This window comes from Balaenoptera musculus, chromosome 2 (assembly GCF_009873245.2).
Source record: "Balaenoptera musculus isolate JJ_BM4_2016_0621 chromosome 2, mBalMus1.pri.v3, whole genome shotgun sequence".
NCBI classification, from domain to species: domain Eukaryota; kingdom Metazoa; phylum Chordata; class Mammalia; order Artiodactyla; family Balaenopteridae; genus Balaenoptera; species Balaenoptera musculus.
The window spans coordinates 93,879,144-93,905,299 of record NC_045786.1 but is presented as its reverse complement, the minus strand read 5'-3'; the positions used below and the strand labels follow the sequence as shown (position 1 = coordinate 93,905,299).

At 36.0% G+C, this 26,156-nt stretch overlaps 1 protein-coding gene across 1 annotated transcript in view; it reads left to right on the top strand.

Moving 5' to 3' along the window:
- Positions 1-25,445, top strand: part of SPRED1 (sprouty related EVH1 domain containing 1) — a 118,810-nt gene extending 93,365 nt beyond the window's left edge. The window contains exons 6-7 of the mRNA XM_036843081.1: positions 17,390-17,491; positions 19,614-25,445. Of these exons, the coding sequence (XP_036698976.1) occupies positions 17,390-17,491; positions 19,614-20,264 (753 nt within the window). The 3' untranslated portion in view covers positions 20,265-25,445. The remainder of the gene's footprint in view (positions 1-17,389; positions 17,492-19,613) is intronic.
- Positions 25,446-26,156: the final 711 nt, after the last annotated feature.

Below are 26,156 nucleotides of genomic sequence, written 5' to 3'. Positions count from 1 at the left end.
TTAGGTAGAACTACAGATTTATTAAAAAGGAGGTAGAATGTTAATGAAATTCAGACTTGATCAATTCAGCAGTGTGTGCCCTCACATTCTTGGATAAACCTAAAATTTAATTGTTATTTTTATCTTAAAAACTTGAATATGGGGGCAGGGGGTAAAGAGAAAATAAAAAACCTTCTGGATCATCTGGGAATTTTTCTTCCAGCAAGTCCCAATACAGCCATACCACAGCAAATAAATATAGTTTGAAATATTCAAGTTAGACACAGATTGTGAAAGGTTCCCTGCTAATAGATCTGATTAATTAGGTTACTTAAGGTCACAAGAAACATATATTCTCAGGCTATGTAAGTTGGTGGGGACTTATCGTAATGACCTGGGCAAGTACCAGGCTAATAGCATGTATTCATACAACCTCTCTGGTCCTCCCAAAATTGGAACTTCAGTTAGGATTATCCCCCTTCCTCCACTCTAAGTCTAATGCCAGTGTTTCCCATATAAGTTAATGGTATATCACTTATACATTTGCTCAGGGCAGAAACTTGAAGCCATCCTGACTCATTCCTCTCTCAATCTCATACTGTAGATATCAGCAGTCAATCAGCAATCCTGTAAGCACTACATTCAAAGTATATTTCTCAGACCGTCATCATTTCTTATTGCTATAGTCTTCTAATTTCCCTACTTCCACACTTATCCTTCCCACCCACTCCAATAATCTGTTCACACAATAACCAAAGTGATCCTTTAAAAAGATACAAATCAAATGTGTTCAAAACTTTATAAAAGTCTAACATCCTATTTAGAACAACATACAGAGGTTTTACAGAGCTGTGCATGATTTTGTTCGTGGCTTCTCCAGATTTATTTTCTATTCTTTCTCACTCACAAGCTCCTTAATACCTCGACCTCCTATGTTTTAAATATATTAAGAATATCTATGCCTCAAGGGCTTTGCATCTGCTCTTCCTTTTATCTGGAACACTCTTCCTCCAGATGTTCCCAGAGCTTGCTCCTTACTTCAGGTCACCTCTTCTGTGAAGCCTTCCCTGAGCACTCTAAATGAAATACCAACCCTTCCATCACTGTATCCTTATGCTATTTTATTTTTCTTAATAACACTTATTTCCTGATTATAATTTGTCTCCTATTTGTACTTTTTTTGTTTGTTCACTGATACGTTCAGGAATCTAGAAGTTCCTAAGATAGAGTAAGCACCCAGTAAATATTTGTTGAATGAAAGAATACATGAATAAATGCTAACAGCATCACCTTGAAAGCATCCTACATCAGAGGAATAACCTTGCCAAAAGGACTAGACTACTTTCTTGCTGTCAAGAAATATGAAGAGTGTGAGATTTTACCCTAGCTAGCAAGTTATATCAATGCTGCCAGAAGACATAAGACTGCTAGGTCAGAGACAAAGGACTGTTACTCACAGCACGATAAAGTAGCATGAGCTTCATGTTTGTGTTGGTTCCCCTTGCTTCCCAAGTCCCATGGGGTGGTGCTAAGCTGCTCAGGTGAATATTGCACACTCAGTGGGTTTGCATCCCAATATTGGAACCCTGAGTTTTGGGGAACCCCAGTCTTTTATAATGGGCGATAATCCTGCCTGACTTTTGCCAGGGAGGGACACAGTGTCTTTGTTATACTCGTTAACTAAACCTAACTTCAAAGGAGAGATGCTATATCTTTCAAGGGTTTCCCTATTCACACATCTTTGAAAAGATAGTCTGAAGCAAAGGCAGATAATACCTCTACACACTGGGTCTGCAGAAGTGAGACCCATGGAGAATTGTCACCTAACACTAGTTTAGGTTTTTCCCTCTAGCAGTGCTTAAACAGGTATTGTCAGTGTTTGTCCTTGGCTCATTTTCTATGCTTCCATGGACTACTTAAATCCTTTTGATGGATTAGGTACATTCTTTCAAACTGCTAGTGATCTCAGTCAGGTTTTAGTTAAATCTAATAGGCCTGGAGGCCTTTATAGTCCTTTTACTCAATTTCGCTTACTTTCAAGTTCCTGGAGGTCATTTCACTGCAGATGAATAAGACCACGTGTATTATGGTCTTACGATCAAAGGTTTATGATGTATTTAATACATAGAAAATAATACATGTAATGAATACCTGAGAAACCAAAAAACTTTTAAAAAAGAGCACCCCCAATCCTGTTCCCTTGCCTTCATCCTGGAGGTGACCTTTACCTTGGACTGTGTTTGCTTATTAGCATTCTTATGCTTTTCTTGGTAATTCTACTACTTCTTTTTCTTCTGCCAGTAGATATTTTAGTTGTTTCCATATTTTTGTTATTAGGCATACTGTTAGTACAAACTTTCTTGCCCCTCAGCTATTCTTGTGCAAGAGTTTCTTTAGGGTGTACAGAAATGGGCCTTTGATATTGATGTGCTATAAAAAGGCTCTTGGGCAAATTAGTCTATAGGATTCATGTGTTCTGTGACTATAAGAGATATATTTTGAGCATTTGAGAGGTTAGAGAAATAATGCTGAATATTCCGTTACAAACTAATTTTAACTATATACTCTTATATAACTTGTTATTGAGTAATAAAATTTTCAGTGACACTTCTTTTTGAATTTTATTTGTGGCCAGTATCTCCTAGTTTATGGTGGTTTTTCACTCTTTTTATGGTGTTTTGGTGAACAGATGTTCCAAAATTTAATACAGTTTAATTTATCATTCTTTTCGTGGTGGTGTTTTTAAAAACTCCTCCCCATCCTTATCTCAAAGATTTTTCTCTTGATTTTATTCTAAAAGTTTTGCAGTTTTGTCCGTAAAACAAACTGTTTTTTGTTCCACTTTTATTTTTTCCATATGGATTACTGATTGTTAACAGCACCACTTATTGGATCCTTCCCCCTACTGATAGGCAGTGCCATATCTGTCATATATCAAGTTTCTATTTCTGGTCTCTCTTATCTGTTGGTCTGTTTGTCCTGGCACCAGTGCCACGTTGTCTTCTTTACTATAGAATGTTTTAACTCTATAGCTTGTCTTAAGATCTGTAGAGCAAGTGCATCTACCACTTTTTTCTTCTTCTCTTTTTTGTTGGTGGGTGGGGGAGCTGTTTACTCTTCCACAGAATTTAGAATTAGCTTAGGACTTCCCCAGTGATCCAGTGGTTAAGACTCCGCCTTCCAATGCAGGGAGTGTGGGTTCAATCCCTGGTTGGGGAACTAGGATCCCTCATGCCATGGGGTGCGGCCAAAAAAAAAAATTAGAATTAGCTTATCAAGTTTGTTGAAAAATCCATTTGCAGTCTGTATTTGAATTGCACTGAATCTGTATATTAGTTTGGGGAAGATTTTAGCCTTCTTTTCGATGAATATATATCCTTCTATTTAGCTCATCTATAGCGCTCAATAAAGCTTTGCATTTTCTTCATGAAAAGATATCATATATCTTTTAAAAGAGTGGATATATGGGGCTTCCCTGGTGGCGCAGTGGTTAAGAATCCGCCTGCCAGTGCAGGGAACACAGATTCGAGCCCTGGTCCGGGAAGATCCCACATGCCTCAGAGCAGCTAAGCCTGTGCGCCACAACTACTGAGCCTGCACTCTAGAGCTTGTGAGCTGCAACTACTGAGCCCACAGGCCACAACTACTGAAGCCTGCGCGCTCAGAGCCCGTGCTCCTTAACAAGAGAGGCCACCGCAATGAGAAGCCCACACACCGCAGCTAAGAGTGGCCCCTGCTTGCCGCAACTAGAGAGAGCCTGCGTGCAGCAACGAAGACCCAAAATGAGTCAAAAATAAATTTAAAAAAAAAAAGAGTGGATATATGTATATGTATAACTGATTCACTTGGCTGTTCATGTGAAACTAACACACATTGTAAGTCAACTATACTCCAATAAAAATTTTTAAAAAATAAAACATTGGAGAGGTTATAATCATGCAAAAGTAATCCAGCCTGTGCCCTAGAGCCCGCGAGCCACAACTACTGAAGCCTGAGCGCCTAGAGCCTGTGCTCCACAACAGGAGAAGCCACCACAATGAGAAGCCCGTGCACCACAACGAAGAGTAGCACAAGCTCGCTGCAACTAGAGAAAGCCTGCATGCAGCAATGAAGACCCAATGCAGCCAAAAATAAAGATCTTAAAAAAAAAAAGTAATCCAGAAATCTTACTTCATCCACATCAGTCCTTTAGTCCTACAACATAATTAAAATTGAAATACTTCTGTTTCTCTTTATGCTCCTATCATGTGATTAAAGTGCTAATGAAAGTAAAATTCAAAACTGCCGGAAACAAGGCCAGGAATGAGATAACCTCTTCAGTCATTAACTATTTTTATTAAACTTCCTTTCCTGTTTAAGACACTACTAATAATGAGTAGGTGGTTCGAGTTGGATATATCCATTTAAATTGCTTTTTGAATTGAAGCATACAAACTTTTTAATCCAGCATTTCTACTTTTAGCAATTTCTGATACAGATATACTTGGACATGTGTATTAAAGATAAATATGTATAAGGATAATTTATGCAATATTGTTTGTAACAGCAAAAGGTGGGGAAAAGCCTTTATATATATATAAATCAGACTAGTTAAATTAAGTCATCCATTCAATGGAATATTAAGCTGCTATTAAAAGAATTAGGTAGAGCTATATGTATAAACACATACACACCCTTGCATGTGTGTGTAGATTAAATATGTGGCCAAAAAGTGGTAAGTACCACCTGAGTGGTACATTTGTTACAATTGGTGACCCTACATTGATACATCATATAATCACCCAAAGTTCATAGTTTACAGTAGGTTTCATTCTTGGTGTTGTGCATTCTGTGGATTTGGACAAATATATAATGATATGTATCCATCATTATAGTATCATATAGACATTTTTCACTGACCTAAAAATCCTCTGTTCTCTGCCTGTTCTTCCCTCCTTACCTCTCCCTTCTTCCAAACACAGATCCTGGCAACCACTGATCTTTTTACTGTCGCCATAATTTTACCTTTACCAGAATGTCATATAGTTGGAATCATACAGTATGTAGCCTTTCACTTAGTAATATGCACGTAAGGTTTTTTCATGTCTTTTTTAATACTGAGTAATATTCCATTGTCTGGATATACCACTGTTTGTGTATCCATTGAGTCTACTGAATAGATAAACAAACTTAGTTTCTTCCAAGTTTTAGCAATTATGAATAAGGCTGCTGTAAACATTTGTGTGCAGGTTTTTGTGTGGACATGTTTTTGAATCCCTTGGGTAAATACCAAGGAGTACAATTGCTGGATCATACGGGAAGAGTATGCTTAGTTTTATAAGAAACTGCCAAATTGTCTTCCAAAGTGGCCGTACCATTTTGCATTCCCATCAGCAGTGAATGAGGGTTCCTGTTGCTCCGTGTCCTCCCCAGCATTTGGTGTTGTCAGCGTTCTGGATATTGGCCATGCTACTGGGTGTGTAGTGGTATCTCGTATTTTTAACTTGCATTTCCCTGGTGACTTACGGCGTGGAGCATCTTTTAATATGCTGATTTGCCATCTGTATATCTTCCTTGGGAAAGTGTCTGTTGAGGTCCTTGGCACATTTTTTAATCAGGTTGTTTATTTTCTTATTGTTGATTTTTTAATAGTTCTTTGTACCTTTTTTCTAAAGAAGAAACCTATTAATGAAAAATATGACACATATAAAGAAAAAAAGAGGTTTTTGTACATTTTAGGTATCAGTCCTTTATCAGGTATCTTTTACAATATTTTCTCTTACTCTGTGACTTGTCTTCTCATTCTCTTGACATTTTATTTTTCAGAGTAGATGTTTTTAATTTTAATGAGGCCCAGCTTATCAATGCTTTCTTTCATGGATCTTTGATATATCTTAAAAGCCACTGCCATAACCAAAGTCATCTATTCTGTTCCATTGACCTATTTTTTTTTTTTGCTGGTACCACACCATCTTTCTTAATGTAGCTTTATAAAAGATCTTGAAGTCAGGTAATGTCAGTCCTCTAACTTTTATTCTCCCTCAGTATTGTGTTGGGTATTCTGGGTCTTTTGCCTCTCTATGTAAACTTTAGAACCATTTTGTTAATATCCACAAAATAACTTGCTGGGATTTTAATTGGGATTGCATTGAATCTATAGGCCAGCTGGGGAAAAGCTGACATGTTGACAGCATTGAATCTTCCAATTTACAAACATGGAATATCTATATTTATTTCTTTGATTTCATTCATCAGAGTTTGATAGTTTTCCTCATACAGATCTTGTACGTATTTTGTTAGATTTATGTATTAAGTATTTCATTTTGGGGGATGCTAACGTAAATGGTTTTTAATTTCAAATTCCACTTCTGGTTTTTTTGTTTGTTTGTTTGTTTTTGCCACACCGCATAGCATGTGGAATCTTAGTTCCCTGACCCGGGATCAAACCTTTGCCCCCTGCAGTGGAAGCACAGAGTCTTAACCCCTGGACCACCAGGGAAGTCCCTTGTTCATTGTTGGTTATAGAAAAGTGATTGTCATTTGTATATAAGCCTTGTATCCTGCAACTTTACTTTAAATCATTTATTAGATGCAGGAGTTATTTTGTTGATTTTTTCAAATTTTCTATATAGATGATCATGTCATCTGTGAACATGGACAGCTTTATTTATTTCTTCTCAATCTGTATACTGTTTATCTCTTTTTCTTGTCTTACTGCATTAGCTAGAAATTCCAGTATGATGTTGAAAAGGAATGGTGAGAGAAGGGACATCCTTGCCTCCTTGTACCTGATCTTAGTGGGAAAACTTAAAGTTTCTCACCATTAATTATATTAGTTTCAGGGTTTCTGTAGATATTCTTTATAAGTTGGAGAACTTCTCCACTGTTCCCAATTTACAGAGTTTTTATCATGAATGGGTGTTGGATTTTGTCAAATACTTTTTCTCAATATATCGATAAGATCATGTGGTTTGATGTGTTACATTAATAGATCTTTTAATGTTAAACCAGCCTTGCATAGTGGGGCTGAATCCACTTGGTCATGATGTATAATTCTTTCTATACATTTTTGGATTCAATGAGCTAATATTTTGTTGAGGATTTTTGCATCAGTGTTTATTTGAGATGTCTGTATTTTTGTTTGTTTTCCTTTTTGGTAATGTTTTTGTCTGGTTTTAGGATTAAGATAATGCTGAACTCTTGGAATGAGTTAGGAAGTATTTTCTGTTTTCTATCTTCTGAAAGAGATTGGAGAGAGTTGGTATAATTTCTTCCTTAAATGTTTTGTGGTATTCACCAGTAAACTCCAGCTGGATCTATGTGCTTTCTATTTTGGAAGGTTATTAATTATCAGTTCAACTTCTTTAACAGATATAGACCTATTCAGATTGTTTTCTTCTTCTTCTTGTGTGAGTTTTGGCAGATTGTGCCTTTCAAGGAATAGATCCATTTCATCTAGGTTATGAGATTTGTGGATGTAGAGTTGTTCATAGCATTCCTTTATTATCCTTTTAAATATTCATAGAATCTGTAGTGATACCTCCTCTTTCGTTTCTGATAGTGATTTGTGTCCTCTTTTTTTTTCTCTTAGTTGTCCTGACTATAGGCTTATCAGTTTTGTGGATCTTTTTAAAGAACCAGCTTTTGGTTTAATTAATATTCTCTGTTGATTTCCTGCTTTCAGTTTCATTGATTTCTACTCTAATTCTTATTATTTCTTTTCCTTGCTGTGGATTGAATCTTTTTCTAGTTTTCTAAGGTAGAAACTTATATTATTGATTTTAGATCTTCTTTCCTTATATATTTAATGCTATAAATTTCTCTCTATGCACTACTATTGCTGTATCCCACAACATTTGATAAGTTGTGTTTTCATTTCTATTTAGTTCAAAATAATTTTTAATTTCTCTTGAGATTTCTTCTTTGACCCATGTGTTATTTAGAAGTGTGTTGTTTAACCTCCACTTATTTGGTGATTTTCCAGATACCCTTCTGTTACTGAGTTCTACGTTAATTCCTTTGTAGTCTGAGAACGGACATTGTATGATTTCTACTCTTTTAAATTTGTTAAGGTTTGTTTTATGTTCAAGAATGTGGTCTATCTTGCTTAAGGTTCCATGTAAGCTTGAGAAAATGTGTATTCTGCTGTTGTTGGATGAAGTAGTCTTCAGATGTCAATTATATCCACTTGATTGAAGGTGTTGTTTGGTTCACCTGTGTCCTTACTAATTCTCTGCCTGCTGAATTTGTTCATTTCTTTATTATTTTTTGGCATCTTTATTGGAGTATAATTGCTTTACAATGTTGTGTTAGTTTCTGCTGTATAACAAAATGAACCAGTTATATGTATACATATATCCCCATATCCCCTCCCTCTTACACCTCCCTCCCACCCTCCCTATCCCACACCTCTAGGTGGTCACAGAGCACTGAGCTGATCTCCCTGTGTTATGCAGCTGCTTCCCACTAGCTTTCTATTTTACATTTGGTAGTGTATATATGTCAGTGCTACTCTTTCACTTCATCCCAGCTTACCCTACCCACTCCCCGTGTCCTCAAGTCCGTTCTCTACGTCTCTGTCTTTATTCCTGTCCTGCCCCTAGGTTCATCAGAAGCCCTTTTTTTTTTTAGGTTCCATATATATGTGTTAGCATACAGTATTTGTTTTTCTCTTTCTGACTTACTTCACTCTGTATGACAGACTCTAGGTCCATCCACCTCACTGCAAATAACTCAATTTCATTTCTTTTCAAAGGCAAGTAATACTCCATTATATATATGTGCCACATCTTCTTTATCCATTCATCTGTCGACGGACACTTAGGTTGCTTCCATTTCCTGGCTATTGTAAATAGTGCTGCAATGAACATTGTGGTACATGTGTCTTTTTGAATTATGGTTTTCTCAGGGTATATGCCCAGTAGTGGGATTGCTGGGTCATACGGTAATTCTATTTTTAGATATTAAGGAACCTCCAAACTGTTCTCCATAGTGGCTGTGTCAATTTACATTCCCACCAACAGTGCAAGAGGGTTCCCATTTATCCACACCCTCTCCAGCATTTATTGTTTGGAGATTTTTGGATGATGGCCATTCTCACCAGTGTGAGGTGATACCTCATTGTGGTTTTGATTTGCATTTCTCTAATGATTAGTGATGATGAGCATCCTTTCATGTGTTTGTCGGCAATCTGTATATCTTCTTTGGAGAAATGTCTATTTAGGTCTTCTGCCCATTTTTGGATTGGGTTGTTTGGTTTTTTGTTATTGAGCTGCATGAGCTGCTTGTATATTTTGGAGATTAATCCTTTGTCAGCTGCTTCATTTGCAAATATTTTCTCCCATTCTGAGGGTTATCTTTTCGTCTTGTTTATGGTTTCCTTTGCTGTGCAAAAGCTTTTAAGTTTCATTAGGTCCCATTTGATCATTTTTGTTTTTATTTCCATTTCTCTAGGAGGTGGGTCAAAAAGGATCTTGCTGTGATTTATGTCATAGAGTGTTCTGCCTATGTTTCCCTCTAAGAGTTTTATAGTGTCTGGCCTTACATTTAGGTCTTTAATCCATTTTGAGTTTATTTTTGTGTATGGTGTTAGGGAGTATTCTAATTTCATTCTTTTACATGTAGCCGTCCAGTTTTCCCAGCACCACTTATTGAAGAGGCTGTCTTTTGTCCATTGTGTATCCTTGCCTCCTTTATCAAAGATAAGGTGACCATGTGTGCATGGGTTTCTCTGGGCTTTCTATCCTGTTCCATTGATCTATATTTCTGTTTCTGAGCCAGTACCAACCATACTGTCTTGATTACTGTACCTTTGTAGTATAGTGTGAAGTCAGGGAGCCTGATTCCTCCAGCTCCATTTTTCTTTCTCAGGATTGCTTCGGCTATTCGGGATCTCTTGTGTTTCCATTCATATTGTAAAATTTTTTGTTCTAGTTCTGTGAAAAATGTCATTGGTAGCTTGCTAGGGATTACATTGAATCTGTAGATTGCTTTGGGTAGTAGTATAGTCATTTTCACAAGGTTGATTCTTCCAATCCAAGAACATGTTATATCTCTCCATCTGTTTGTATCGTCTTTAATTTCTTTCATCAGTGTCTTACAGTTTTCTGCATACAGGTCTTTTGTCTCCTTAGGTAGGTTTATTCCTAGGTATTTTACTCTCTTTGTTGCAATGGTAAATGGGATTGTTTCCTTAATTTCTTTTTCAGATTTTTAATCATTAGTGTATAGGAATGCAAGAGATTTTGTGCATTAATTTTGTATCCTGCTACTTTATCAAATTCATTGATTATGTCTGGTAGTTTTCTGGTAGCATCTTTAGGATTCTCTATGTATAGTATCATGTCATCTGCAAACAGTGACAGTTTTACTTCTTCTTTTCCAATTTGGATTCCTTTTATTTCTTTTTCTTCTCTGATTGCTGTGGCTAAAACTTCCAAAACCATGTTGAATAACAGTGGTGAGAGTAGGCAACCTTGTCTTATTCCTGATCTTAGAGGAAATGGGTTCACTTTTTCACCATTGAGAACGATGTTGGCTGTGGGTTTGTCATATATGGCCTTTATTATGTTGAGGTAGGTTCCCTCTATGCCCACTTTCTGGAGAGTTTTTATCATAAATGGGTGTTGAATTTTGTCAAAAGCTTTTTCTGCATCTATTGAGAGGATCATACGGTTTTTATCCTTCAGTTTGTTAATATGGTGTATCACATTGATCGATTTGCATATATTGAAGAATCCTTGCGTTCCTGGGATAAACCCCACTTGATCATGGTGTATGGTCCTTTTAACGTGCTGTTGGATTCTGTTTGCTAGTATTCTGTTGAGGATTTTTGCATCTATGTTCATCAGTGATATTGGTCTGTAGTTTTCTTTCTTTGTGACATCTTTGTCTGGTTTTGGTATCAGGGTGATGGTGGCATCGTAGGATGAATTTGGGAGTGTTCCCCCCTCTGCTATATCTTGGAAGAGTGTGAGAAGGGTGGGTGTTAGCTCTTCTCTAAATGTTTGATAGAATTCACCTGTGAAGCCATCTGGTCCTGGGCTTTTGTTTGTTGGAAGATTCTTAATTACAGTTTCAGTTTCAGTACTTGTGATTGGTCTCTTCATATTTTCTATTTCTTCCTGGTTCAGTTTCAGAAGGTTATGCTTTTCTAAGAATTTGTCCATTTCTTCCAGGTTGTCCATTTTATTGGCATATAGTTGCTTGTAGTAGTCTCTCATGATCCTCTGTATTTCTGCAGTGTCAGTTGTTAACTTCTCCTTTTGCATTTCTAATTCTGTTGATTTGAGTTTTCTCCCTTTTTTTCTTGATGAGTCTGGCTAATGGTTTATCAGTTTTGTTTATCTTCTCAAAGAACCAGCTTTTTTAGTTTTATTGATCTTTGCTATTGTTTCCTTCATTTTGTTTTCATTTATTTCTGATCTGATCTTTATGATTTCCTTCCTTCTGCTAACTTTGGCGGGTTTTTTTGTTCTTCTTTCTCTAATTGCTTTAGGTGTAAGGTTAGGTTGTTTATTTGAGATTTTTATTGTTTCTTGAGGTAGGATTGTATTGTTATAAACTTCCGTCTTAGAACCGCTTTTGCTGAATCCCATAGGTTTTGGGCCAACTTGTTTTCATTGTCATTTGTTTCTAGGAATTTTTTGATTTCCTCTTTGATTTCTTCAGTGATCTCTTGGTTATTTAGTAGAATATTGTTTAGCCTCCATGTGTTTATATTTTTTACAGTTTTTTTCCTGTAATTGATATCTCGTCTCATAGCATTGTGGTCGGAAAAGATACTTGTTACTATTTCAGTTTTCTTAAATTTACTGAGGCTTGATTTGTGACCCAAGATATGATCTATCCTGGAGAATGTTCATGAGCACTTAAGTAGAAAGTGTATTCTGTTGTTTTTGGATGGAATGTCCTATAAATATCAATTAAGTCTGTCTGGTCTAATGTGTCTTTTAAAGCTTGTGTTTCCTTTTTTATTTTCATTTTGGATGATCTGTCCTTTGGTGAAAGTGGGGTGGGTGTTAAAGTCCCCTACTATTATTGTTACTGTTGATTCCCCCTTTTATGGCTGTTAGCATTTGCCTTATGTATTGCGGTGCTCCTATGTTGGGTACATAAATATTCACAATTGTTATATCTTCTTCTTGGATTGATCCCTTGATCATTATGTAGTTTTTTGTCTCTTGTAATAGTCTTTATTTTAAAGTCTGTGTTTTGTCTGATATGAGTATTGCTACTTCAGCTTTCTTTTGATTTCCATTTGCATGGAATACCTTTTTCCATCCCCTCACTTGCAGTCTGTATGTGTCCCTAGGTCTGAAGTGGGTCTCTTGTAGACAGTATATATGTGGGTCTTGTTTTTGTATCCATTCAGCCAATCTGTGTCTTTTGGTTGGAACATTTAATCCATTTACATTGAAGTTAATTATCGATATGTATGTTCCTATTACCATTTTCTTAATTGTTTTCAGTTTGTTTTTGTAGATCTTTTCCTTCTCTTGTGTTTCCTGCCTAGAGAAGTTCCTTTAGCATTTGTTGTAAAGCTGGTTTAGTGGTGCTGAATTCTCTTAACTTTTGCTTGTCTGTAAAGGTTTTAATTTCTCTGTTGAATCTGAATGCGGTCCTTGCTGGGTAGAGTAATCTTGGTTGTAGGTTTTTCCCTTTCATCACTTTAATATGTCCTACCACTCCCTTCTGGCTTGGAGAGTTTCTGCTGAAAGATCAGCTGGTAATCTTATGAGGTTTCCCTTGTATGTTATTTGTTGCTTTTCCCTTGCTGCTTTTAATATTTTTTCTTTGAATTTATTTTTTGATAGTTTGATTAATATGTGTCTTGTCATGTTTCTCCTTGGCTTTATCCTGTATGGGACTCTCTGCACTTCCTGTACTTGACTGACTATTTCCTTTCCCATGTTGGGGAAGTTTTCAACTATAATCTTTTCAAATATTTTCTCAGACCCTTTCTTTTTCTCTTCTTCTTCTGAGACCCCTATAATCAAATGTTTGTTCATTTACTGTTGTCCCAGAGGTCTCTGAGACTGTCCTCAATTCTTTTCATTCTTTTTTCTTTATTCTGCTCTGTGGTAGTTATTTCCACTATTTTATCTTCCAAGTCACCTACCCGTTCTTCTGCCTCAGTTATTCTGGTATTGATTCCTTCTAGAGAATTTTTAATTTTACTTATTGTGTTGTTCATTATTTGTTTGCTTTTTAGTTCTTCTAGGTCCTTGTTAAACATTTCTTGTATTTTCTCTATTCTATTTCCAAGATTTTGGATCATCTTTACTATCATTACTCTGAATTCTTTTTCAAGTAGACTGCGTGTTTCCTCTTCATTTGTTTGGTCTGGTGGGTTTTTACCTTGCTCCTTCATCTGCTGCATATTTCTCTGTTTTCTCATTTTGTTTAACTTACTGTGTTTCGGGTCTCCTTTTCGCAGGCTGCAGGTTCATATTTCCTGTTATTTTTGGTGTGTCCCCCCAGTGGGTGAGGTTGGTTCAGTGGCTTGTGTAGGCTTCCTGGTGGAGGGGACTGGTGCCTGTGTTCTGGTGGGTGGAGCTGTTTGTTGTCCTTCTGGTGGGCAGGGCTGCAGCCGGTGGTGTGTTTTGGAGTGTCCTTGAATTTAGTATGACTTTAGGCAGCCTCTCTGCTCATGGGTGGGGTTGTGTTCCTGTCTTGCCAGTTGTTTGGCATGGGGCATCCAGCACTGGAGCTTGCTGGCCATTGGGTGGAGCTGGGTCTTAGTGTTGAGATGAAGATCTCTGAGAGAGCTCTCGCTGATTGATAATATGTGGGGCTGGGAGGTTTCTGGTGGTCCAGTGTCCTGGACTCCGTACTCCCACCGCGGAGGCTCAGGCCCAACACCCAGCCGGAGTACCAAGACCCTCCCAGCCACATGACTCAGAAAAAAAGGAAGAAAGAAAAACAACAACAACCAAAAAAATGAACAGACAGAACCCTAGGACACATGGTAAAAGCAAACCCCTGGTGAAATTTCAGACCCACAGAAAATTGGGTCTGCTTCATTCGGAAGATCCAGTAGTGAGCCAAAAGAAGCCAAGAAGGATGGATTCCAGGTATGCAGAGATTGTAAAGTTACTTTTGGTTCTCAAGACATCAGTCTGTTCATTTCTGATAGAGAGAGATGTTGAAGTCTCCAGCTATGATAATGGGTGTATCCGTTTCCTTGAGGTTCTATCAGTTTTTGCCTCATGTAATTTGATGCTGTGTTGTTAAACACATATACATTGAGGATTGTTATGTCTTCTTGGGGAATTAACCCCTTTATCATTATATAATGCCTTCTTTATCACTGATAACTTTCTTTGTTTTGAAGTCTGCTCTGTCTGAAATTAATACAGGAACTCCTGCTTTCTTTTGGTTAGTATTAGCGTGGTGTATTATTCTCCAGCCATTTACTTTTACTCTAACAACACTAAACCACTTTACAGTGAGTGGGAGTACTTTATAATAACCATAATCCTAATTCCTCCTTCCACCCCTTGCATCACTGCTGTGAGTCATCTTATTTTATATACATATATATATGCATATGTATGTAAATATGTGCATAATCATACATGATCAGATACACTGTTGCTGTTTGTTTTTGGCCACGCTGCTTGGCATGCAGGACCTTAGTTCCCTGACCAAGGATTGAACCCATGCCCGTTGCAGTGGAAGCATGGATTCTTAACCACTGGACCGCCGGGGAGGTCCCCCACTGTTGCTATTTTTTGAACAAACTTCTGTTAGCTCAGTTAAGAATGAGAAAATAAAAATTTTTATTTTATTTTCACTTATTTCTTCTTAAATGCTCTTCCATTCTCATGTAGATACCAGTTTCTGACCTATATTATTTTCCTTCTCTCTAAAGAACGTCTGTTAACATTTCTTATAAGGCAGGTCTACCAGCAACAAATTTCCTCCATTTTTTTTTTTTTGCTTAAGAAAGTCTTTACGTCTCTTTCACATTTTTTTTAATGTTTATTTTTTAATTTAATTTTTCTTTTACATGATAGCTTGTCTCTCTTAATCCCCTACCCCCATGTTGCCCCTCCCCTCTTCCCTCTACCCACTGAGAACCACTAATTTGTTCTCTGTATCTGAGAGTCTGTTTCTTTTTTGTTATAGTCAATAGTTTGTTGTATTTTTTAGATTTCACATGCAAGTGGTATCATAGAGTATTTTTCTTTCTCTGTCTGACTTACTTCACTTAGTGAAATACCCTCCAAGTCCATCTATGTTGTTGGAAATGTCAAAATTTCATTCTTTTTTATGGATGATAATATTCCATTTCGTGTGTGTGTGTGTGTGCACTCGCACGTGTGTGTGTGTGTGTATACACACCACGTCTTATCCATTCATCTGTTGATGGACACTTAGGTTGCTTCCATATCTTGGCAATTGTAAATAATGCTGCTTTAAACATTGGGGTGCATGTATCTTTTCAAATTAGTGTTCATGTTTCTTTCAGATATATACCCAGAAGTGGAATTGCTGGGTCATATGGTAGTTCTATTTTTAGTTTTTTGAGAAACCTCCATACGCTTTTCCACAGTGGTTGCACCAATACATTCCCACCAGTCTCCTTCACTTCTGAAGGATAATTTTGCAGGGTACAGAATTCTAGGTTGGCGGATTTTTTCTCTTACCACTTTAACTATTTCACTTCACTCTTCTTGCTTGCATGGTTTTTGCAGAGAAGTCAGATGTTAATTACTCTTTATAAGTAAAATATTTTTTCCTCTGGCATCTTTCAGGATTTTTTTCTTTGATTTTTTATAGTTTGAAAATGATATGCTTAGGTGCTTTTTTTTTTTCCTTTTTCCTTCCCTCCATTTTCCTGCTTGCTGTTCTCTGAGCTTCTTGCATATGTGATTGGACATCTGACATTAATTTGGGTAAATTCTCAGTCATTATTATTTCATATATTTCTTTTGTTCCTTTCACTCTTTCTTCATCTGTTCTTTCTGTTTTGTGTATGTTACACCTTTTGTAGTTGTCCCACAGTTCTTGAATAGTCTTTTTTTTTTTTCAGTCTTTATTATCTTTCCTTTCAGTTTTGGAGATTTCTATTGCTTAATCCTCAAGCTCAGAGATTTTTTTCCTCAGCCATGTCCAGTCTACTAAGCTCATCAAAGTTATTCTTATTCTTAGTACTTCTGATCTATAGATTTTTTGGGGGGGGGGTGGTATTCTTTATTAGGATTTCTGTTTCTCTGCTTTCATCGCTCATTTGTTCTTGTATGCTATCTACTTTAAACATTGGAGTCTTAGCATATTAATCATAGTTGTTTTAAATTCCTAGTCTGCTGAGTCCAATATCCCTGCCATATCTGGTTCTGATGCTTGTTCTGTCATTTCAAAATGTATTTTCGTCTTTTGGTATGTTTTTTTAATCATTTTTCTTGGTTGCTAGACATGATGTGCTGGGTAAAAGGAACTGCTGTAAATAAGCCTTTAGGGATGTAGTGGTAAAGTGTATAGGAAGAGGAAGTATTCTACAGTTGTGATTAGGTCTCAGTCTTTTAGTCTGAGCCTTTCCCTCAGGATTGTGAATATCACAATTATTTATCAGTTTTTTCTCTCCCTTAGGTGCATCAGATGGTTAGAGTTGACTAGTGTTGGGTATATCCCCTCCTCCAGATCAAATAGACTCTGATAATACCACAGTAGGTCAGACCCTCCTTAACTAGTTTTTCCTGAGGACAGGCCTTGTTAAGAACAGAGTGTTCTGGCACATTTCATAATGGTTCCTTCTCCACTCCCCTGCTGGAAGCATGTACGGATTTTTCTGATACTTATTGTGGGAACCTGGTTGATCTCCTAGAGGAAAACTCACAATAGTTTGGGGGCTTCACAATGACTGTCCCCACCCCCAACCAGGAGTTTTTTTTAGCTCTCCGAGTTGTCCATCCTGAGCCTCCAGCAATTTGTCAATTACAGTTGAGATTTTTTTTTTTTTTTTCCCCACCCTGGCACTGGTTTCCATGGTGATTTTCACTCATGAGTCTCTGCTCTGGTAAGCAGTGACTCCCTTTTTTTTTGCTGTCTCTCTCTGCAGTCTTAGGGGTGGGGTTTGCCCTGTGTCCTCCTCTCCATGGATCTAAGAGGAGTTGTCGATATTTTTTGTTGTTGTTCAGCTTTTTTACTTGTTGTTACAATAGAGTGGCAGCTTCCAAGCTCCTTATATGCCAAAACAGAAACCAGAAGTCTGTATTACTTTTTAAATTAAATTTTAAATGTATAAGGAAAGACCTAAGTTTAAATAATAAATAGGATGACTCAAGTAATGCTTTTTGTTAAAACCATTTTGAAAAACCTTACTGCTAATAGATTATGAAGTTTTGGAATACACATTATATATAGTTTTATTAAAAGTAAGGAATGCATTCTTTTGTCACTTAAGTAGAAATTGTTTGTATTTTAGATAATGTTCAGTCATCCAGGCCTAGACATTCAGGGCAGAAGTATAGAATATGTACAGCGGCAAATACCCAAGGAATGTGGAAGCCTGAAGTCCCAAAATAAGGTAAGTAATCTTAGTTTTATATTCTGATTTGGAATGTAACTAATTAACATGTAAGTGAAATTTTCCAGTCTTTCTAATTCTCCATATAGTTGTACTAGAATTGTTTTTTAGTGTATAAATTTTCTATTTGTTTATATATACTTCTAAACCCCATTACTTAAATTCCCTCCAAATTTCTGGTTTGAGTCTGGGGGATTGTCAGTATACTTATCACCAATAGGAATCGTATGTTGTAATTTAATGGTCTGCATCCATCACTCCACCTTTAGTCCAGACGTGGACTTTTTTTAACCACAATTCCAAATATATGGGGAATAGAAGTCTGCCCCAACGTGGATCCATGTGCTTACTTACAGAGTAGTCACTGTGTCCAGGGACCGGCACTAGAAGATAGAAATGTGACTACTAGACACCCACTTATATGGGTGAAGGGAAGCGTCATTTTGATTTATGCCTGAAAGGTTTACTTTTCTCCCTGGCCTCAAGGAAACAGCCTCACCAGAAGGATGAGAGAGTGTGATGTGTTTTAAGTCATTTTCAGAGACTTGTGTAGCCAACCTATGAACACGTATTTCTTTGTATTAGTTTGCCAGGGCTGTCATAACAAAATACCACAGACAGAGTGGCTTGAACAACAAAAATGTATTTGCTCACAGTTCTGGAAACTGGAAGTCCCAGTTCAAGGTGTTGATGCATTTGGTTTCTTCTGTGGCCTTTCTCCTTGGCTTGCCAATGGTCACCTTCTGGCTGTGTTTTTTTTCCTCTGTGCATCCACATCTCTGGTCTCTCTCTCTCTCTCTTTCTGTCCAAATTTCTTCTTCTTATAAGGATACCAGTCAAATTGGATTAAGGCCTACCCTAAGGGCCTTATATTTTAATCACCATTTTAAAAGGCCCTATTTCCAAATGCAGTCACATTCTGATATACTGGGGATTGGGGCATCAACATATGGATTTGGGGGGACACAATTCAGCCCATAACATTCCACCCTCTGGTCCCTCTTCTCACATGCAAAATACATTCACCCCATCACAACACCCCAAAAAACTTAACCCATTCTAGCATCACCTCTAGGTCCCAAATCTCATCTAAATACCATCGAAGTCAAGTGTAAGTGAACTCAAAGTTTGATTCATCCTGAGGCAAAATTCCTCTGGGCTCATGAGGGAGGTGGCCCCACCCGCTTGGCCATCAGTGATAGCATCTTCCTGAGAATTTTCTTGCTCTTCAAGTTCTGGTTCATTTTTGTTTCAAAAATTACTTATTTCAATTAATCACTTTCTTCTCATATTGTAGTATAAGCAGCAAGGAGGAACTAGGCTGCACCCTCAGCACTTTGCTTGTAAATTTCTGCTAAATATCCAAGTCCATCACTCACAAATTCTACCTTCCACAAGAGACTAGAATACAATTCACCCGCATTCTTTGCCACTTTATAACAAGGATCAACTTTCCTCTGGTGTCAACAGTATGTTCCTCATTTCCATCCAAGCCCTCACCAGAAGCACCTTTAATGTTCTTATTTCTACCAAGTCTCTTCAAAGTTACCTAGCCTTTTTATAACATGCACCTCAAAACTCTTTCAGCCCCTACCCATTACCCAGTTCCAAAGGCACTGCCACATTTTTAGATGTTTGTTAGCACAACATCCTACACCTTGGTACTAAAATCTGTATGAGTCAGGGTTCTCCAGAGAAACAGAACCAACAAGAGAGATATATATATAAAGAGAAAGAGATTTATTTTAAGGAATTGGCTCATGTGATGGTAGAGGTACATATTCAAAATCTGCAGGGTAGGCTGTCAGGCTTGAGACCCAGGGAAGAGCTGTAGTCTGTATCCAAAGGCAGACTGCTGGTAGAATTCCTTCTTGCTCCAGCAAGGTCAGTCTTTGTACTATTAAAGCCTTCAACTGATTGGATGAAAGCCACCTACGTCATGGAGGATAATCTGCTACACTTACGGTCTACCCATTGAAGGTTTATCTCGTCCAAGAAACATCTTCACTTAAACATGTAAAATAATGTTTGCCAAATATCTGGGCACTGTGGCCCAGCCAAGTTGGCACATACAATTAACCTTCGCAGTCATTATTGCAATTTTCCTCTCTTTCCTTTTTAGGTCCCTTTGAAATCAATCCGACATGTCAGCTTTCAAGATGAGGATGAGATTGTCAGAATAAACCCTCGCGATATCTTAATACGTCGCTATGCAGACTACAGACATCCTGACATGTGGAAAAGTGACTTGGAGAGAGATGATACTGACTCCAGTATTCAGTTTTCTAAACCAGACAGTAAAAAATCAGACTATCTATACTCTTGTGGAGATGAGACTAAGTTAAGTTCACTCAAAGACTCTGTGGTATTTAAGACACAGCCTTCCTCATTAAAATTTAAGAAGTCAAAACGAAGAAAAGAAGATGGTGAACGTTCTCGCTGCGTATACTGCCAAGAAAGGTTTAATCATGAAGAAAATGGCAGGGGAAAATGTCAGGATGCTCCAGACCCTATTAAAAGATGCATATATCAAGTTAGTTGCATGCTCTGTGCAGAGAGCATGTTGTATCATTGTATGTCAGACTCAGAGGGAGATTTTTCTGATCCCTGTTCATGTGACACTAGCGATGACAAATTCTGCTTACGATGGTTAGCCCTAGTAGCTTTGTCTTTCATTGTACCATGTATGTGCTGCTACGTCCCTTTGAGAATGTGCCATCGTTGTGGTGAGGCGTGTGGGTGCTGTGGTGGGAAACATAAAGCTGCTGGATGAAAGCATCCAGTGCCAAAATGAGCTTAAAATCTTTGTGTCCAGGAATTAGCTAACTTGGATTTGTGGAAGCTTTTGGCAAGCATTATGAAATCTTGCCTGGTATCATTGGGGCCACACGTGGAGGAAGCAGAACTCATCAGTTCTTGGCATTTCACAAATGCTAGCCATGCCTAACTTTTTCCCTGGAGTGCATGGCATGTTTTGTTGCAGGTTCTAAAGAATATTTGCAAAAGGAAACCATTTCTGGTTATTGGCTATATAAAGTGAGCATAAATATGATCCAACTAAAAGGGATTAATTTTTTGGCATTTTTGTATATTTATGCATTAGGTGATGGGACTTTTAAAGGTTGGAATTCATTAAGATATAAACTTAAAGTGCACTAGGGGACAGTTGATTTCAATCTAAAAAAAGTTAACACTTGGGAACTGTAAGAAGTAAAACAAGTGCAACTAAATCATTTATTAGTTGTTTTTTGAAAGCAGTTTTATGTATAAATAACAAATGTTTATATTTAACTAAATATAAGGTACGAATTATTACATATTAAACTTTTCCTCCCCTTCCTAGTTCTGAAGTAGATGTACATATATCTACTGTCACATTCCATTATATTTTGAATATTTTACTTATCTAGTTAATAACATTTTTGTTCCATGTGAATGATTTGATATTTTCATTGTCATTTCCCTTTGGCTACAGTTTATATTGAGTTATATCTGTACATTCTGGTAATCTAAAATCCTTAAAAAATATTCTAATAGCCTTGAGTGACCAACTTTTTTTTAAAGCACAGATGTAATTGTCTAATGTTATGATGGGAACATAACACTTATTTTTATATGAAAAGAGACTGAGTAAACATTATAGAAAAAAGTAAGGTTTTGGGTTGTTGTTTTGTTTTTTGTGGTATTCAACCAGCAAGTTGTTTTCTTTCAGAGTTTCCTCCTTCAAAAAATTATATTGCATTTACAAATGTTTTACAAGGTGAAAAGTGTAACTGGATAGTTAGAGTAAGTAAAACAGTTTCCTCCTGAGATTTCCACTTATCATTCTGCTAAACCAGAATATGTTCAGCTGTGTTACTAACTTTTTAGCTTAATTCTCAGTGCTTATTATCACATAACAATGATAACTTTTCTCAATTGCATTTTATTTTATTTAAACTGGCCAAAAGCAAAATTATTTTATGTAAAGGATGTGCTAAACTATCCCAAGAAAGTATTTAATCCAGCATTGTGAGTGAAATATCTTGTACGTATAAATTTATTTCTTTTGCAGAGCATTGTCTTACTGGATGTTTTATTTACAAAGTAGTTGGATAAATGTTCTAGCAAATTGTTTGAAGTACTTTGGGGTCAAATTGTCTTTTTTTTTTTTAAGTGTTACATTAAAACTCTAACCAAGTAAGGGGTTCCTTAAGAACATTCCCTTAAAGGGAAAAGTTGAGAAGTGTGCCTTTTTTTAATGGCTTGAAGTTTCAGAAGTGATAAAAATTAAAATCACACTACTGTTAGAAGCTCATTTTCTATGCAGGTTTTTAAATGTCATTTATGTAATCATTCTTTTTACATATCACACTTAAACTTGTGTTAGCTTTCTTCTTTTGCCCCAGATCAAACTGAACAATGTATATAACACTATCTGTCTGTAAAATACTTTTTTTAAGAAAGCATTTATATTTATATGACAGCTTGAACTGACAACATTGTGTATATAGATCATCTTAAAGTATTATTTCACATTGAAAAGAAGAAAAATATATTGATAACTATAGATGTTATGAAGAAGAGGTTATTTCTAGTTTTGTACTAAAAATTAATTGGATGAACTAAGTCCAAAACATGACACCGTAGCAGCAGTTTTAAGTCTTATTTTTACTGTTTATATATTTGGAAGCTGCTACACCAGATGATCTTCATCCCTGAAGTTTTCAGCTAAACTTGGTTTCCTAGAATAGACTGTTAACTTTCAAAATTACTTTTTATTGGTAAAATGGAAATACTGGTTTTCCTTGTGAATGACTTTTCATATTTGTAAGTGCTGAGTTTATAATTCAGGTTTGATCAGGTGTGAACAACTGAAGAAAATAACTTGCTGGCTATATAGGAAAATGCTGTGGAAATGAACTGTGTATATACTTCTGGGAAGAACAAATTTAATCATTTCTTCTGTTGAGCACTAATCAGTATAGTGCAACTCCTGGTCCTGTACTGTATTTTATATGCAACATATATGCTTTAATATTTTAATGTTTGTGCATTAATATTTTCAATTTGTTTAACCACTTTGCTGCTAAGATTTTTCCGTCCCATCCCCATTTTTTCCTTTACAGTTTTAAACAAGTTTCTTCATTAAAAACTATGGTCATGAAATGGTTTTTATTTTACCTTGGATCTTTATAGTTTAACACACCCAGGTTCCAAATCAGTCTAGAAGACTAACTGATAATATAATGTTACCTGAATCCCTATGTGGAAATTTTCTCTTGAGTAAATTAGAATTCTTATGTGAATTCTTAGGTTAAATTTCTCATTCTTAAACGTGTATAGGTATATTCAGGAACATTTTCTCATTCTGCATACAGATTTGGCACTGCCAATTGGCTTGTCCTCTAAAACCTTTCTCTTTGGTTTTAATCTGGTAGTAGAAGCAAATGGCTAAACAAAACTGCTTAAGTAATAGTAAATATTGAAAATGAAATCATCTAGATGGCATGACAAGAAAGACTTTCGTCTGATGGCTTGTTCAGAATTGATAATCCTTAAATGATTTGTCTCCTGACTTGACAGGGGAATCATTTGATTTCTGAAGAAATATGAGGTATGTAACTTCAGCACCACCTACTGGATGATTTATAGACCATACGTGAGGTGGCAGTTGGGATCTGACAGGGTTCATTATTACTACCAGTAAAGGGCTATTTAAGTGGTGGCCACCTCCAAATGGAGAAAGCAGGAATAAGAAATATCTCAAAGGAACTGTAAAACCAATCTTTTCCCTAATGTGTCTTGTTGAAAGATTTTAAGCACTTTTTTCTTACATATCCTGTTTTAAAATATTTATCAATATTTGGAACTGGCAATCAAACTTAATGTGCCGAAGCATTTATAGAACCAATTCTTTCAACTTGCAAAAGCCATTACCAAAATGGTATTCTTACTTTACTCCCATTACCAGTCAGGGAGAATTTTTTAGAAAAAATAAACATCACTGTATTTCATCATGACAACTTCAGAGAGTGTGTGTGTCTCTGGGATGATGTTGGGCAGGGGTTAAAATTTAAAGGGGGAAACTTAAAACTACCTATTTTCATTGGTTATTCAGCAGTGCCTAAAATGAACTTTTGAAGTAATACAAATGCACTTTCAATTCATGTGTATAGTGCCATCTGATATCTTGGGTAAGTCTTGTCTTTTCTTTTTCTCTCCCCAGCCCCCCCTTAAATGAACACTACAGAGATGTTTCTTAATACCTATATGTCTCCGAAATACAGGAAATATGTACTTTCCTCCAGATTTAAAGAATCTTAAGGATGTTTGTTTTGTTGAAATTTACTTTAGGTTTTGTGATACACTTTGGAATATGTGTTTAAGATTGGGTTTTTTATTTTAGCCTAAAGATATATTAAACAAGTGTAACATTTTTCTACATGAAACTTTGAAAACTTTAGTTACCTGGAAAACATAGATTCTTAACTAAATATTCTTATTCTTAATTTGATTTCCAAGATCACATTTCTACGTATAAGGGGAAGCACTAGAAACTTGCATCATTGTTACACTAAAAAAAAAAAAAAATTGGTCTATACTCCACAATAATAGCACCATAAGGTGTTTTGCAGTAAGTCAAAACAAAGAAATCACAACCTGAGATAATTTATATAAACCAAAAAATAAGGTGGGGGGGGCTTTAAGTTATTAAGGTACTGTTTGCCTAGCAGCCAGGTGGTTATAAAACTTTGATATGCTTTGAAACACTGATGTTAGCCATTGTTCCTGAAAGCTCCTTAAATTGCATAAGTTGCTAGTTTTGAAATTTTTCAAGAATAATCTAGTTGAAAAGCCTTTGTATTAAAGATACACATAGAGATTTTTGTGAACATTGCCAGTATGTAGTATCATTTGCTTTCTATTTTTGACCTCAAAAGTGCCTCACTTGTATATTATTTCCATTAAAAGCTTGACTGCATTCTTTCCAATAAGCAATGAAAAATTGTTTAACTCATGTCATAATGTATCTCCTTAGATATAGTTGACTAGCTTGATAGTTTTGGATATATAATGTAAATACGCATATATAAGTTTGTAACTGTTTTTGTTACATCATACCCATGTAATTGGACATATCAGATGATATCATAAGAATTTGTTTTAATTACCTGATTAAACCTATCATGAAATATAAAAGGACTTTTTCTTACTCTTCTAGAGATAAACTATCGCATAAGAGATAATAATTACTAAAGGAGAAAGCAGTAGTAGAAATGGAAGCTTTTGATCATAATTTTTTAAGGTGTATTTTTAACCAAAAGGTCATGTATAGTTCATTTTAATGACATATTTATTCACCCTTGATTGTATCCAGATTTTTTTTATAGTTTGTTACCTGATACATTATTTGGTTTGGGAACATGTTACAACTAAGTCTGGATTAACGGCCTTAAATGATGTGTGGGAAATTTTTAACCCACTACTCTTACTCTTCTTCTTTTTTTTTTTTTGTATCATAGTTTCAGAGTTTCACTTAACTTGTAATATAAGCAAAATTAATCTAAATGAAAAAGTATTAGGATAGTACGCAAAAATCATAATGTATTTCAACACCAGAATAACTTTTGAATTACTTATATTACAGTTGTATTTATTTGAAAAATCAAGAACTGTTTATACCTTTACCATGAATTATGAAATGTTAGTCTTATGTGTTTATTTACAGGTTTTCAGAAATTTACTTTATGTTCTTCACATCAAGTTAATACCCACAAGTAAGTAGAATAGTTTTTACACCAGAGAAATTGAAACTAGGGTTTCTGCTTGGCTGTCAATATAGTGTCATGCACACAGTAGTCCTTAAAAAACATCAGCATTAATAATATGGAAGTTGGAGTCAACTTTAAAATCAACTACTCTTAAGATTTGCAGTTTTAGAGGGATCCTTAAAATAATGGCTAAAAAAATGTATAATAAACGTCTAACAAAATCATAGTTGAAATGGTGTTTTCTTTTGTCTAGCAGTCTTTATGTTTTTAAATGATCACGTATAGTCCTCAAATAACCATATAATGTAAGTATTATCCTCATTTTACTAAAGAAGAGGTTTAGGTTTCAAGAGGTTAAAAAGTATCCCCAAGATCACATTGGAAGTACCGGGATTGAACCAAATTGTCTTACTCCAAAGCCCATACTTTTAGTCACAATGCAGTTTTGTGTTTCGTTATAAGAGTCACAGATGTACTTCATAGAATCACCATATTGTTCTGTTAAAATGAAATTTTGTTTAAGTTGAACAATATGATGATTCTGTGAAGTACAAAGCCTTTAAAGACAAAGCCTGTCTTTAAACCAGAGTTGCATTTAGTATCAGGGCTACTACTTACACACGTGTCAGAATGATGAGTTTACTGTCCCCTCTTCCCTCAAGCTTAATTTTAACTTAGAAATAATAGAATAACCAAGAGTCTGTGTACAATTTGGAAAGAAGTAGGAAGAATTCCAGAATTTCTAATACTGAAATAAGATTCTTTCTGGATGATAAAACTGAGACCTGTTTAGCTTTCATTTCCATTACTTATTAATTTTGCAATGTCAAATTGCAAGATACTTTCTTTTAAAAATGTGATATAGGAGATCTTATGGATATTACTTGTCAAACATAAACCCCTTTTGTGCT